The 12,775-nt window shown below is 38.8% G+C and overlaps 4 protein-coding genes across 5 annotated transcripts in view; 1 reads left to right on the forward strand and 3 right to left on the reverse strand.

The window, feature by feature from the left end:
• Nucleotides 1-2,068, forward strand: part of LOC104786286 (protein disulfide-isomerase 2-3) — a gene marked incomplete in the record, with an annotated part of 10,951 nt that extends 8,883 nt beyond the window's left edge. The window contains 3 exon segments of the mRNA XM_019245794.1: nt 890-1,034; nt 1,396-1,542; nt 1,641-2,068. Coding sequence (XP_019101339.1) covers nt 890-1,034; nt 1,396-1,542; nt 1,641-1,821 — 473 coding nt within the window.
• Nucleotides 2,831-3,637, reverse strand: LOC104786288. Its single transcript, XM_010511648.1, has one exon. It carries the CDS (start codon nt 3,618-3,620, stop codon nt 2,880-2,882), a length of 741 nt encoding a protein of 246 aa, XP_010509950.1. The 5' UTR covers nt 3,621-3,637; the 3' UTR covers nt 2,831-2,879.
• Nucleotides 4,256-7,360, reverse strand: LOC104786289. 2 transcript variants are annotated; one of them, XM_010511649.1, is made up of 4 exons: nt 7,191-7,360; nt 5,528-6,833; nt 5,304-5,420; nt 4,256-5,204 (listed from the first exon to the last, which is right to left on the reverse strand). In XM_010511649.1, exons 2-4 carry the CDS (start codon nt 6,803-6,805, stop codon nt 4,437-4,439), a joined length of 2,163 nt encoding a protein of 720 aa, XP_010509951.1. In that variant the 5' UTR covers nt 6,806-6,833; nt 7,191-7,360; the 3' UTR covers nt 4,256-4,436. The 2 variants fall into 2 exon arrangements, with proteins under 2 accessions (XP_010509951.1, XP_010509952.1); XM_010511650.2 differs by lacking the exon at nt 7,191-7,360 and adding an exon at nt 7,028-7,150.
• LOC104786290 (putative B3 domain-containing protein At2g27410) lies at nt 9,168-10,692 on the reverse strand. Its single transcript, XM_010511652.2, has one exon. The coding sequence runs from the start codon at nt 10,283-10,285 to the stop codon at nt 9,410-9,412; it is 876 nt and encodes a 291-aa protein (XP_010509954.1). The 5' UTR covers nt 10,286-10,692; the 3' UTR covers nt 9,168-9,409.

Here is a 12,775-nt window from a genome sequence, read left to right on the forward strand (position 1 = left end):
TTTGAGTGACCGTTTGGAAGGCAAAAGTAAACCAACTGGAGGAGGATCTAATGAAAAGAAATCTGAACCTAGTGCATCTGTGGAACTGAACTCTAGCAATTTTGATGAGTTGGTCATCAAAAGCAATGAACTCTGGATCGTTGAGTTTTTTGCACCATGGTAAGTTGTGCTTATTTTCTCAGTGAATTGTTCATGCCTTCAAACTTCCTCCGTACATCTCATCAATGTGTAAAACATATATTTTCTTTCTTTTAAAAGGTGCGGACACTGCAAAAAACTTGCTCCGGAGTGGAAAAAGGCTGCAAAAAATTTGAAAGGGAAGGTGAAATTAGGCCATGTCAACTGTGATGTTGAGCAGGTAATCACACAAATATGTTACATTTTAGTATAATTGTCTATCAGAGATCATTTCTATGGACTCTTTCATGCCTCAGCATTCTACTGGTTTCTTAGAAAATTTACCATGAAAGTCGGCTTCCTATGCCTAGTCTTTATCCATTTGCCTTTAAAGCATAAATCCTGGCCAGCTGCGACAATGTTTTTTTCTTTGTATTAAAACTCTGGTTTTCATTTTACCCGTGATGGGTTCTGACCAAAATTGTTATGTATTGCAGTCGATAATGAGCAGATTCAAAGTGCAAGGATTCCCTACAATTCTGGTATTTGGTCTAGACAAAAGCAGACCAAATTCTTACGATGGTGCTAGAACTGCGTCGGCGATAGAATCTTTTGCTTCTGAGCTTGTAGAATCTAGTGCTGGCCCTGTTGAAGTAACTGAGCTAACTGGGTCGGTAGGTTCACATCTTTTGCTTTGTCTCTAACAATATACTGTATCTTAAATAAGGTCGAACCCAAGACATTGACACTTGTTCCATAATGATTGTATAGGATGTCATGGAAAAGAAGTGTGGTTCTGCTGCTATTTGCTTCATCTCTTTCTTACCTGACATTCTTGACTCCAAAGCTGAAGGAAGGAACAAGTACCTCGAGATGTTATTATCAGTTGCAGAGAAGTTTAAGAAGCACCCTTACAGGTATACTAAGAATAATTCTATTCTCTGTGCAGCATCATTGTCCTGTTCTTGGCCAATGATTTTAGAAGCCTTCCCACTAAGGGGGTGAAGAAACTTTAAGTTTTTAATGTTCTTAGGAACCTAAAATGAATTAAGTGTTGAAAACTTTAAAAAATATATTACCTAGTCTGAAACTCTCATTTAAGAATGATCTCACAGTCTTACATAAGTGTTAGGATATCAAATCTTTGTTCATTTAGGAGTTTTAGGACTTGCTTTGGGAACATCTGGATAAGGCTCGTTATTTTTTCATGCACATCTCATATTATCATTTCTTAAAAGTCAGAATGAGATTCTCATGTAAAATTTGACATGTCTGCAGTTTTATATGGGTGGCGGCTGTAACTCAGCCGGATTTGGAGAAGCGAGTTAACGTGGGAGGATATGGTTATCCAGCCATGGTAGCCATGAACATGAAGAAAGGAGTATACGCTCCTCTTAAAAGTGCCTTTGAGCTTCCACACCTCTTGTAAGTTTGGTTTAACTAGAGATCACAATGGTTCAGATTAAGTTAGGTGGTTTTGCGCTCTTATAACAATGTACGCTTCACATGTGTTGTTACATCAGAGAATTTGTGAAGGATGCTGGGGCCGGTGGAAAAGGAAATTTGCCTATGAATGGAACACCAGAGATCGTGACGACAAAGGCATGGGATGGTAAAGATGGAGAGCTGATTGAGGAAGATGAATTCTCACTTGAAGAACTCATGGGAGGTGATGATACTATTGCTTCGAAGGATGAGTTGTGAAGGATCCAATGGTCTTAACCTCCTTTTGCTACTTGTGGATTTTAACCGTTGAATGTGTTTCCAAAAGAAAAGAGAGTCAGAACATTTCAGGAGATATGAGAACAGTCTGGATTTGGGATTTAAATAGACACATAAGAGAGAATTGTACTGGAATGATATTATGAGTTGATCGCTCGAAACTTGTTTTCAGTGGTTGTCTTCATAAGACTAGTGATAAGAGGCAAATTTATAAAAAGAAACCTTCTCATGTGTCTAGATCAAAGCATTACAGATCAAAGTAAGAGACCTAGATCAAAGCATTACAGAACCAAAGTAAGACTGTTTTGGAATGTCCAAGCCAAATCATGTTCCTATAAGGTCTAAAACTTCTGGCGAGGCAATCTTTGACTTATACTCTATAGTACTATGCAGTAATTCATAAATATAATCTTTGCTGGGAGCAATAATATAATCTTGACTTATACTCTATAGTAAGAACTTGCAAATTCGGTAACACCTTGAGCCAAAAAGGAAATGTGTCTTTGATAATGTTGTTGCGAACGCTTAGAAACTGAAGACAAGAGCAATTTACAAGAGACCTTGGAAGCTGTCCGGTTAGTTGATTGTAGCCAATATCAATCAAACTAACCGAAATGTTTTTTTGGTTTAAATCTGTTTACTTACTGCTGGTTTAGCATGTTCTTTTTCCCTTTTGTCACTTAGGTATGGTGACATCAAGCAACCCAATTGACTTAAACTTAGGATAAGAATCTTTAATTTCCTTAATCCCTTCATTCATTGAACAACATCTTGTTTATCATAAAAAGTTTACAGATCAAACTCCAATTTCATTGATTCTCATAAACAGAAGATAAACACACACTAAACTTGAATAACACAAAAAGAGATTGTGAACAAATCCGTACTACAACATATTCACAACTGACAACATTCGTTTTGAGTAATGTAATCAATCAAAAGTGGTGACTACAATATTCTAATTTATAAAATAGAATAAGCAGCCAAGTAACCAACGTAGTCAAAGTGTCAAGCCTACTAATTTCCTTCCCTTAGATTCTCTAGCATTGTCGAGACTCTCTGAGTTGTTGATCTCTGATACTCTGCCTCCAACAGTGAAGAAGTGCTGATGCAGAGTTGCAGATTTTTCGATTTTTATGCTTTGTAAGATGCTCAAGCCTCGCCATGATCCTCGTCGTTTCAATAGCTGCTGAGCAAATCGGGAATTCCATGAGTAACGCGAGACTGTCAACGCAGATTGATGTCTCTGCTTCAGCAGCGAGAATTCCTTTTGCGTTAGCCACATCTGCAGATTTCTTTGCTATTTCAAAAAGCTCCAACGTCTCTGTTTCGTTCTTCTTCGGGACAGGACAAATTTTAGGGTTTTCAGGTACTTTTGCAGACGGCTGCTTCTTCAACTTGAGCGTCAACTTGAGCGGCCTTGATGTTTCTGGAACAGACTTGCCAACGTCGTCAGGCTTCTGCTTCTTCAAGTTTTGCGTAATCTCTCTCGTTTCATGAGCCCCAGATCTATGGTTTTTAGAAACTTTCATAGGTACAGCCGATTGCTTCGTCTTCTGGGTAGTCCTCGCTGGAACAAAAGACTTGCGCTCATCAATTTGTTTCTTCTTCTTCGACTCCGGACATGGTGGTTCAACAGCCTTACGTTTATTCAGATTCAAGGAAAGCGCTTTGTTGCAAGTAGAAGCCTCTCTTACGGTGGAAGAAAGATTAACAGAGGAGGAGTTGAACAAAAGATCAACAGAGGAGGAGTTAAACAAAACCAGAGATTCCATTGCCATTCTTATTAGGGTTTCACTCTCTGAATTTTGGATATCGAATTATGGAAAGATAGAAGAAGAGTCTCAGGTATTATATAGTACTGGAGCGTCGAGGAGTAAGAGACCTAACAAAAATAGGAAACAAAAGGAAGCTTCCTTGACTCCCACTTATCGAACAACGTCGTCCGAAACCAATTTCCAATTTTCTTGTCTAGTTCCGCGAGGGGTAAATCCGTCAGATCATGTATTTTCAACATAAAAATTTACACAAACCAAAACTACTTTTTACAAAACAAAAACCTAGTAAAAAAATCCTCTCACTCTGATATAAATTTACACAGAGAATCCTCCACCGCCGCCTGAAACATCATCTGGAGGACTGATGGTGATCCAAAGCAGTGACACGGTAATGGACACAAGCCCTGACCAAACATAAACAATCGTAGGAACCTTTCCTCTTCGACCCATCAGTCCTTTAGCAAACGGATACATATGAGTCAACACCCATAAACTAAAGAATGTTCCTCCCAGCAACTTGCCTCATTGGGGAATCACACTGTATATAGTCCTCGAAGCTCCAATCACGATATATAAGAGAATACTTTATATAATATAATCTTGACTTATACTCTAGTAATTTGCAAGTTCTAGCACAATATATAATGAGAGAATATATATTATTTGCTGAAACCAATTGGTTTTACAACGAGCAAGAAGTAATAAACCGAATTAAAGTCGAACCCTTTCCAAGATTCAGTAATCCATATCCAACAATACATTAAACAGCTGATAAATTCAAAGGGATAGTGCAGTGTGGAGAGTTACAATTATATGAACTCAGCGGTGTGAATAAGGCAAAGACCTTGAATAAGCATACCGGGATGATACTAATGAAGGTGGAAGCTCAGATTCAGTTATGCTTGGGTATCTTTGTGATGATGATCGGTAGTATTCAGCCAATGAATCCGCTGTAACATACCGGGAATACAAGTCATCATCTTCTCTTCTCGGAGAAGCTAAGTATGTCCTTGGCGGCCTTTCATACTCATAACTGTGATACCGGTCTCTCCTGTAGGAGTCCAAAGCAACCGCTGAAGTTGGAGGTTCAGGCGAGTTTCGACCCAGGAGTTCACGTCTAGAACTTTGATGATCATACATGTGGTAGTCTCTGTCAGGCAAGTGAACAAGACGAACTTCCCTACTACGGTCATGCCTCTCAATCTCTGCTTGTCTCAAAAGCCGTTCATGGTCCACAGATGAACGGTATGAATCCAAACGAACACGGTCTCGGTTGACAATATCGTAAGAAGAATCAGGAGGAGGGATTGGATACTGCTGGGTTGTGTCTCTTCTTCTCAAGCCGTATGTTCGATACTCCCTTTCACTGAGATATAAGTCACGCGGCGGTTGTTCTTCTCTGCGTGGAGGAGGGGAATCACGTCTTCTTTCATGTGTACGTGTCGGGTGGGCTCTACTGCTACTAGGTGCGTAACGGTCTCTATCAGATCTTTTCCTGTCAGCATCACGAGGAACAGGGATTGGCTGGGTGTGGGTAAGTTGTGCAGGGATAGTAACTGGTCGGAAAAGCTTCTTAAGCTTAAATACCTTTTACGAACACCAGATCAGAAGAGAAGAACAGCAGAGTGATGAGAACGTGTTAAGAGTTTGATATAGAGAAAAGGATGAAAAAAAAATGTGAAGTACCTGCTTATTAGTCAATTCTGTTTTGAACTTGTTGTTATTGTTGTAATTCTCCTTGATAGCTTTTCTGAATTGGCTCTCAGGCAATGGTAAGCAATCACTAAAGATCTTAAAGCGCACCTGAGCAGAACGAGAAAATGAACAAAAACTCATATCATCTTCAAGACTAGATGTCTAAATGAGAAGTTAGAAAAAAGCTTAGAAATAAGAATGAAACACAATGTTACCTGAGCAGGAAAGGATCCACCAAAAGCATTGCGTTCAAGTTTCATCCCACCAGTAGAGGATGCTTGAAAAATTCCATAGAGAAGTTTGAGATCATAGTCATAAAGAAAAAGCTTAAGCCCGGGTTTGATACCCATGACATAATCCTTCCTTTTCTCTTGTACGCCCATCACACTGAACCGAAAACAGTCAGGCCTAGTTTTTGTATTGCACATGAAGATCAATCCACCAATCTTGGCTTTTCCTTGCTTGTCCATTTCTTCTTTCTCAGGGTCGTCAACAAGCTGCTCTTTCTTCTCTACCGTTCTTTGTTCTGTTGCATCAGCAGCAGCAGCTACTACCTCATTTCTATGTTTCTTGTTTGAACCTAAAACCTGTTTCCTCAGTCTCTTCCTTTTGCGTCTCGTATCTTCAGCCAAGCCAGTTTTGGCTTCTACAGAACCGTCAATAGCTTTCTTAGCTTCCATCACGTTTCCTCCTGAAGAAGCTCCGGCGTCTCTTTTATCTGACACTACTGAATCCAGATCCGCTCCTTTCTTAGGTCCCTGAGCAAGAGTCCCTTTGACTTTTTTCACCTTTTGTCTCTTCAGAATGCTAGCTTTTCCCTTTACCAGTTGTAGTGTTTCCTGACCAGTTGGTTCTCCTCCTCCAACAACATTTTCACCATCATCTGCAAGTTGAGGAGCTTCTGCTTTCTTAGACTCAATATCATTTCCTCCAACAGAGGTTTCTAAATCTTTCTCTTTTCCAGAAGAACACTGAGGGGAATCTGCAACAGACTCTGTAGTAACCTTCTTTATATCCATTTCGCTTCCACCAAGCGAAGGCTCTTCTAGACTTTGTTCACCTTCTTTGCTGTTGACCATGGTTCCACCTTGTTCAACAGCGACATTCTCCTGACCAGGCACCTGAACAGCAGTGCCTTTTCTTAATTTCTTTTTAACAAGCTTCTTCACTTTTTTGATAGTTTTAGTCGTCACTGGTAAACCCTGTGGCTTATTCATCCCAGAAGAACTTGCTTCAACAGAATCAACAAGAAGAGAGGGCTCTTCAACAATCACATTCTCTTCTTCAACGGGTACTTTAATAGCTACCAAATCCACTAAAGTTTCAACAAAGTCGTCATATGCCTTACTTTTTTCTCCAGCAGAGGTTCCAACAACCTCATCCTTTCCATCAGCTTCTTCAACCACAGCTTCCCCATTCTTCTTCTTCTCAGAAGCAACCGAGGTCTCAATGGGTTTCTCATTCTCATCTTTCAGAGCATCTTGTAGTTCCATTAGTTACAAATTACAATGCGTAATCACACTGCAAAAAATAAAGTTTAAAAATTTAAGTTACCAAAAAGCATCAAATCAAATGAAGAAGAAAAAAATGAAATCTTTTTCACTAATTAACTGAATCAACGAAAAAAGTCACCAAATCAGGACAGATAAAGCAAAAAATTAAGAATGTTGAAAAAAAATCTGTAACTGACATATGTACACATATAGGAATCTCACCTCAAAACACCCAAAAATTAAGAGATCCGGGCAGAAGAATCAAAAAAGGAATAATAATAAGCTCAAAACAGAGCAACAGATTGATTTCATACAAAACCCGACCAAACAAAAAAAAAAAAACAATACTGGTCAAAAAAACGAATCTAGAGTCTTGCTTCAATACCGAAGTCGATGAAAGAGCTGGATGTCGATGATGATGGCGCAAGAAGATTCAGATTAGATGGATCTTATCACAATCGAACGAACACCCCAAAACAAAACAGGGAATTGCAATTGATCATCAATTCATCTCATTGTTTGTTTCGGTGGTTTGTTAGGAAAAAATTGCGTAAGAGTGACGATGGCAACATAATTGTAAATAAATATAACCTAAGGCTTATCTTTCTAAATAACTTTGGGCTTTCCCTCAAGGCCCACTCAATCTCTCATGTTCTCTGTTTCTTCTTCTTCCACCAATCCTAAATAAATACATTAGCTTCTTCCTTCGTTTCCTACAGGTATCTCATCTACTTACACTATGAATCTCGATATCATTAGTCAATCAATGAAGCTGTGTTAGTTAATGTGTTCTTATGTCTTGACTTGTTCCTTGCTACAGTTTCTTAATTCTATTTGGGTTTATTCATCTAATGATCTTTTAAAGCTTCTATTTTTCCATTTGGTCGTTGCTTGTGAATCATAAAAGACAAACCTTTTTTACCTCAACGTATAATGCTCTGACTTACCCAATGGTTTTGGTTGTGACACTGCTCTCTCTTTGTCTAGGCTTATGTTATCAAAGGTTTCTCAACTATTAAGTTCTTTTGTTCCTGGAAAAGGCTGTAATCGATTTACCAAGGATGCCAAATCCATTGCTAGTTTTGTTTACTAATAAAGCAGGTTTGTCACATGCTCCTGCTTGATTCTATCCTCGTGAAATTTCTCATCTTGTGACATGAATCATGATTGATTGCTCTTTTCATGCCACAAGGATAGATATATGCCTTTAGCTCTGTAGATAACATGTTCTGATAAATATGCCTTTAGGCTCTCTCTTGAGTGACCGTTTTTAGAAAAAGTTTTATACTCTAATTGAAGGCCAACTGGGGGAGGATCTAATAAAAAGAAATCTGAACCTAGTGCATCTGTGGAACTCAACTCTAGCAATTTTGATGAGGTGGTCATCAATAGCAATGAGTTTTTTTGCACCTTGGTGAGTTGTGCTTATTGGCCTAATGAACTGTTCATGCTTTTAAACTTCCTTAGTACAGCTGACTCCAAAGCTCAAGGAAGGAACAAGTACCTCGATATCATCAGTTGCAGAGAAGTTTAAGAGGCATCCTTACAGGTATACTAAGAAATATTTAACCCTCTGTGTTGCAACATTGGTCAATTAGTATTAACGGTTTCAGAGTTGGGAGAAAAAGGTTTAAGTATAAATTAGTGTTCTTAGAAACCAAAATGAGTGGAAACGTTCTGAAATATATTTACCTAATCTGAAACTCTGATTGAAGACTCCCAACACACAATCTTACAAAAAGTGTTAGGACATTAAATCGTTTTTCTTATGGAAGTGTTAGGACTTGCTTTGACAACATCTGGACAAGACTCGCTAATTCTCTCATTTCAGAATGAGAATCTCATGTAAAACATAATATTGTCCGCAGTTTAAAGTGGGTGGTGGCTGAAACTCAGTACGGGCATGTAGCAGTGACTAATCTTCATGCCTATGAAGGGAACACCAGAGAATGTAAAGACAAAGGCATAGGTTGGTTAAAGATAGAGAGATAATTGAGGAAGGTGAAATCTAACTTGAAGAACTCATGATGATGATGAATTGATGATGTTGGTTCTGAGGATGACTTGTGAATAGTCAAATAGTCGCTAACCTGATTTTACTACTTTAAGTATCTGAACCATTGAATGTTACACCATTTTATACATTTTCCAAAAGAAAGTAAGAACTTTTCAAGAATGTTTGCATTTTGGATTTAGAAAGACACATAAGAGGTCTGCTGGTGTAATAATCATCACTAAACTGTTAACTAAACAGAATAAACCAAAACTTTGACAAGATGGTTGTTTATAACTCATCTGAAAATTAAGTTCTTACACTCTCTGCAAACAGAAAAAGGAGAAAATCTATTGGACAGATGAATCAATAACTTCTTTAGTTAGTGTTTCATCTGACGACATTTACAACAAGTGTCATCAATCTCAAAACCCCTAATAGCCAAAGACGAAAAAACACTAAAGTTCTCCAATAAAAATTGCATCTTTAAGCCAAACAAAATCGAGAATTGCCAGAAAAATGTAGATCCTTTATGTACGTGTGGCGAGCATGATCAGAGAATCGGCTAAAGAAGAGCATCCATAGATACATTCACCGGAAGTAAAAAAACACTAAAGGTCGCCGCCGTGGCTAGCTTTCGTAGGAGGGACAAGAGCAAAACAGAGTTTACCACTTCTTCCAGATCGGAAAGACCAAAGAGGAAAGAAGTCGTCAACCTGAAACCCATTAGCAGAAACCACATCGTTCCAACCAACAACAAAGACATAATTCCAGTTTCCACTCATCTTCCACTTCCTCAATTCAAGGGCATGTTTTTTCATCTGAGGATCAACCAAATCAACACTCACACCTTCCTTACGAAGCTTCCTCGCTTGTTCATCTATGATCCTTGTCTCTTCCTCTGTCAAAAAGTCTGGATTTTTAACTTGCTTGAAAGGAACTAAGAGACGTCCTTGAATTCTACCGAGATCAGTCTTGTACAGTTTCCTCGTTGAGATCAGCTTCGGATTGTATGCGTTCTCTTCTCTCCTCATCACTCTCAAAAGCCAATCCGGTGGACTCGTTTGAATTGGTTCCGCCTCTAGAGGATGAAAGATTCTGAGTTTCTTGCGACTTACGATCTCTTCCGTATTGATCTGATGATCGTCATGACGACGTTTCTTGAACTGGGTGACGCAAGAAGAAGACGAAGGTTCCGATTCTGATGCATTAGGGTTTTGTAGTACCGATCTCTGTTGTTCGATCACGCGCGTCCATGGTGTTGTTACAGTCTTGCGAGAAGAAGGTGATCGGCGAACTCTGTTCTTTCTCGGTACTTTATCCCCAAAGATTCTTGCTTCCGTCTCTGTTTCTTCTTCGCCAGAGGTCTTTGATTTGTCATCGTCGTGAGGACCGTACTCTTGATCGTAAATCATGGCAGCGACATACAACAATATGTCGAGTTTGGACTGTGAAACAACCCTAGGAATATTATCGGAGTAATCCATATTGTCTTTCGATTCTTCTGGAAGACAAGACGAAATTCTGAAAAGAGAAGCGTTGTGTGCAAGGAAGAACGAGAGAGAGAGAGAGAATGAGAGCGTAAAAGGAAAAGCGAAGCGTTGTGTGCAAGTGCAAGGAAGAACGAGACAGAGAGAGACCGTAAAAGGAAAAGAGAAGCGTTGTGTGGTTGGATATTTATGACGTCATCTTCAAAGATCACACTAAATCTACTAAAGATCTTCTGAATGTTCTCTGTCTGACCCATGGACGCGTGACGTTGTGTGATCACACTAAATCGAATTGACTCGCCCATTGATCAAAGTCCACAGATTTTTTCAGTGTATCTCTCTCTCTCTCCAACAACAACAACGAAGACAACGCAACGAAGAAGCAAGCTTCATCATTTTTCAGATGATACCCATGTGTTTCTACTAAATTCTAAAATCTCCCCAAAGTTTTATAAAAATACAATGTAACCCAATTTTTAAAAATTGGAAATTAACTTGACAACTGGCAACGTAACAAACGCAATTAATGAAGCAACAAGGAAGATCTTTGTGTATGTACTCCTAATCTGATTAAGATCTTGTTAACGTTAAAATACTTGTTCTGACGAATTTACCCTCAGGAAGAAGGAAAGGAAATATTGTCTCAACACGATGTCGGTTTAGCTCTACCTGAGACTTTGTTTCATCCGTGAATTCCTTGGGATCAAAGGAAGCTACTTCCTTTAATTTCCTTTTCTGAAGTCTCTTCTTCTCTTACAGTCTATATAAATAGGGTATCAATCAGATACACGCTTAAAGCCAGCCTCTCTCTCTCTATCTTTCCTCAATCCGATATCCAAACTTGTGTGTGTGTTTTTTTAACCCTAGCTAGCTTACAACGTTTTGGAGCGTTCAACAGAGGAAACACTTGAATTTTGAAGAAGATGATGATGAAGATTGCGATTGCAATGGAAGAGAGATCATCTGATCTTCACCGTTTGGCATATTCTGCAATTAAAGCTGCGAATTCCCATGAGGATGATCGCTGTTTTGATATTCTACGACTCATGAAGCAGAGTTTGAGTCCGTCTGTCAAAGATCTTTGTGATTCCAATGCGATCCCTCCGTTGGCGAGTCTCAGAGATCATCAAAATCCAAAGTTGAGAATTGAAGCTAATCTCCTCTTCAACTCATGGATGAAGAGTCTTTTTTACTCAAGCGGACACAACTCTTCTACTTGCAACAAAGCTCCATCTAGATCCAAGGCTCATGAAACGGGAATGATTAAGCACAAGCCTGAAGAAAATTCCAAGTCTGTTGCAGCAAGGTCTCTACCGATGAAACTTTCTGAAAACCCTAGATCCACCAAGGCTCATGAAACGGGAAAGATTAAGCACAAGCCTCGAGTTTTCAACTCTGTTTTACCAACATCAAGAACAACCACACTCCAGATGAAGAAGAAACAGGCACATCTGAAAGATTCTCAAAACCTTAAACAATGTCCAGCCTTGAAGAAGAACTCAACGGAGATGTTGGAGTTGTTTGATGTCGCCAAAAAATCTGCAGATGTGGCCAACGCTAAGGAACTTCTGGCCGCTAAAGCAGAGGCATCAATCTGCGTAGACACTCTCTCATTACTCATGGATTTTTCCATCAGCGCAACAGCTCCTGAAACAAGACGGATCATGCTAAGGCTTGAGAGTCTCACAAAACACAAAGATAGAAAGATCTGCAATTCTGCATCAGCGCTTCTTCACTGTTGGAGACAGAACATTAAGGATCAACAACACTGATATGTGTGTAAAACTCAAGTAGCAAAAGACAAGGGTCAAAGATATTAGTAGACTTGCAACTTGACAACTTTGGTTGTTTATTCTTTTGGTAAATTAGACTAGTGTAGTCACAATTTCTCTTTCTATGGTTCAACTGGAGTGTGTTTTTCTTCTGTTTATATATAACATTGAATTTTGCAGTTTGATGTGTACATTTGTTTTCAGTTGTAGTTGAGAGACAATAGTAAAGTTTTCATTGTTATCAGAACATAGAAGAATCATCATTTAAAATGTTGAAGACACTACTCACCATTTATTGACGAAAATGGTTTTTTAACTTTCTGAAGCCAAACTCAAATCAGGTGTGAAAGATCATTTGGTGAGATTTTTACAAGAGCAGAATATGTGTTTGATCATGAGGCAAAGAGTAATCTATTTTAACAAAATGTAGCTACTATTGATCATCTCCTCTTTGCCTCTTTCTAAACTGATCAACAATCCATTCATATTAAGTCCTACATATAAGGAAAAAAAAACTTTATAATCTACAATTATGATCGACCGACCACATAGGCACGCACATGGCGATCGATCCAGGGCCAAAACTAAAGCGAGAAAAGAACTTATAACCTCACGGGTTTACTCGAATGATATTTGAAGAGACTGTATATGTAAAAGACTAAATAAAAATCATAACTATTTACTGTATAGATTGTTTCGAATATTAGATAACAAC

The sequence above is a fragment of the Camelina sativa genome, chromosome 5 (genome assembly GCF_000633955.1).
Source record: "Camelina sativa cultivar DH55 chromosome 5, Cs, whole genome shotgun sequence".
Classification (NCBI taxonomy): Eukaryota; Viridiplantae; Streptophyta; class Magnoliopsida; order Brassicales; family Brassicaceae; genus Camelina; species Camelina sativa.

What these genes read in the sequence shown, in the direction of transcription:
- LOC104786288 (XM_010511648.1), bottom strand. Translation starts at nt 3,620, where the DNA reads ATGGCAATGGAATCTCTGGTTTTGTTTAACTCCTCCTCTGTTGATCTT.
- LOC104786290 (XM_010511652.2), bottom strand. Translation starts at nt 10,285, where the DNA reads ATGGATTACTCCGATAATATTCCTAGGGTTGTTTCACAGTCCAAACTC.
- LOC104786289 (XM_010511649.1), bottom strand. Translation starts at nt 6,805, where the DNA reads ATGGAACTACAAGATGCTCTGAAAGATGAGAATGAGAAACCCATTGAG. An exon ending in GTGGATCCTTTCCTGCTCAG is followed by an intron (nt 5,421 to 5,527) that starts GTAACATTGTGT and finishes CGTTCTGCTCAG; the next exon opens with GTGCGCTTTAAGATCTTTAG. An exon ending in CAGAATTGACTAATAAGCAG is followed by an intron (nt 5,205 to 5,303) that starts GTACTTCACATT and finishes TGTTCGTAAAAG; the next exon opens with GTATTTAAGCTTAAGAAGCT.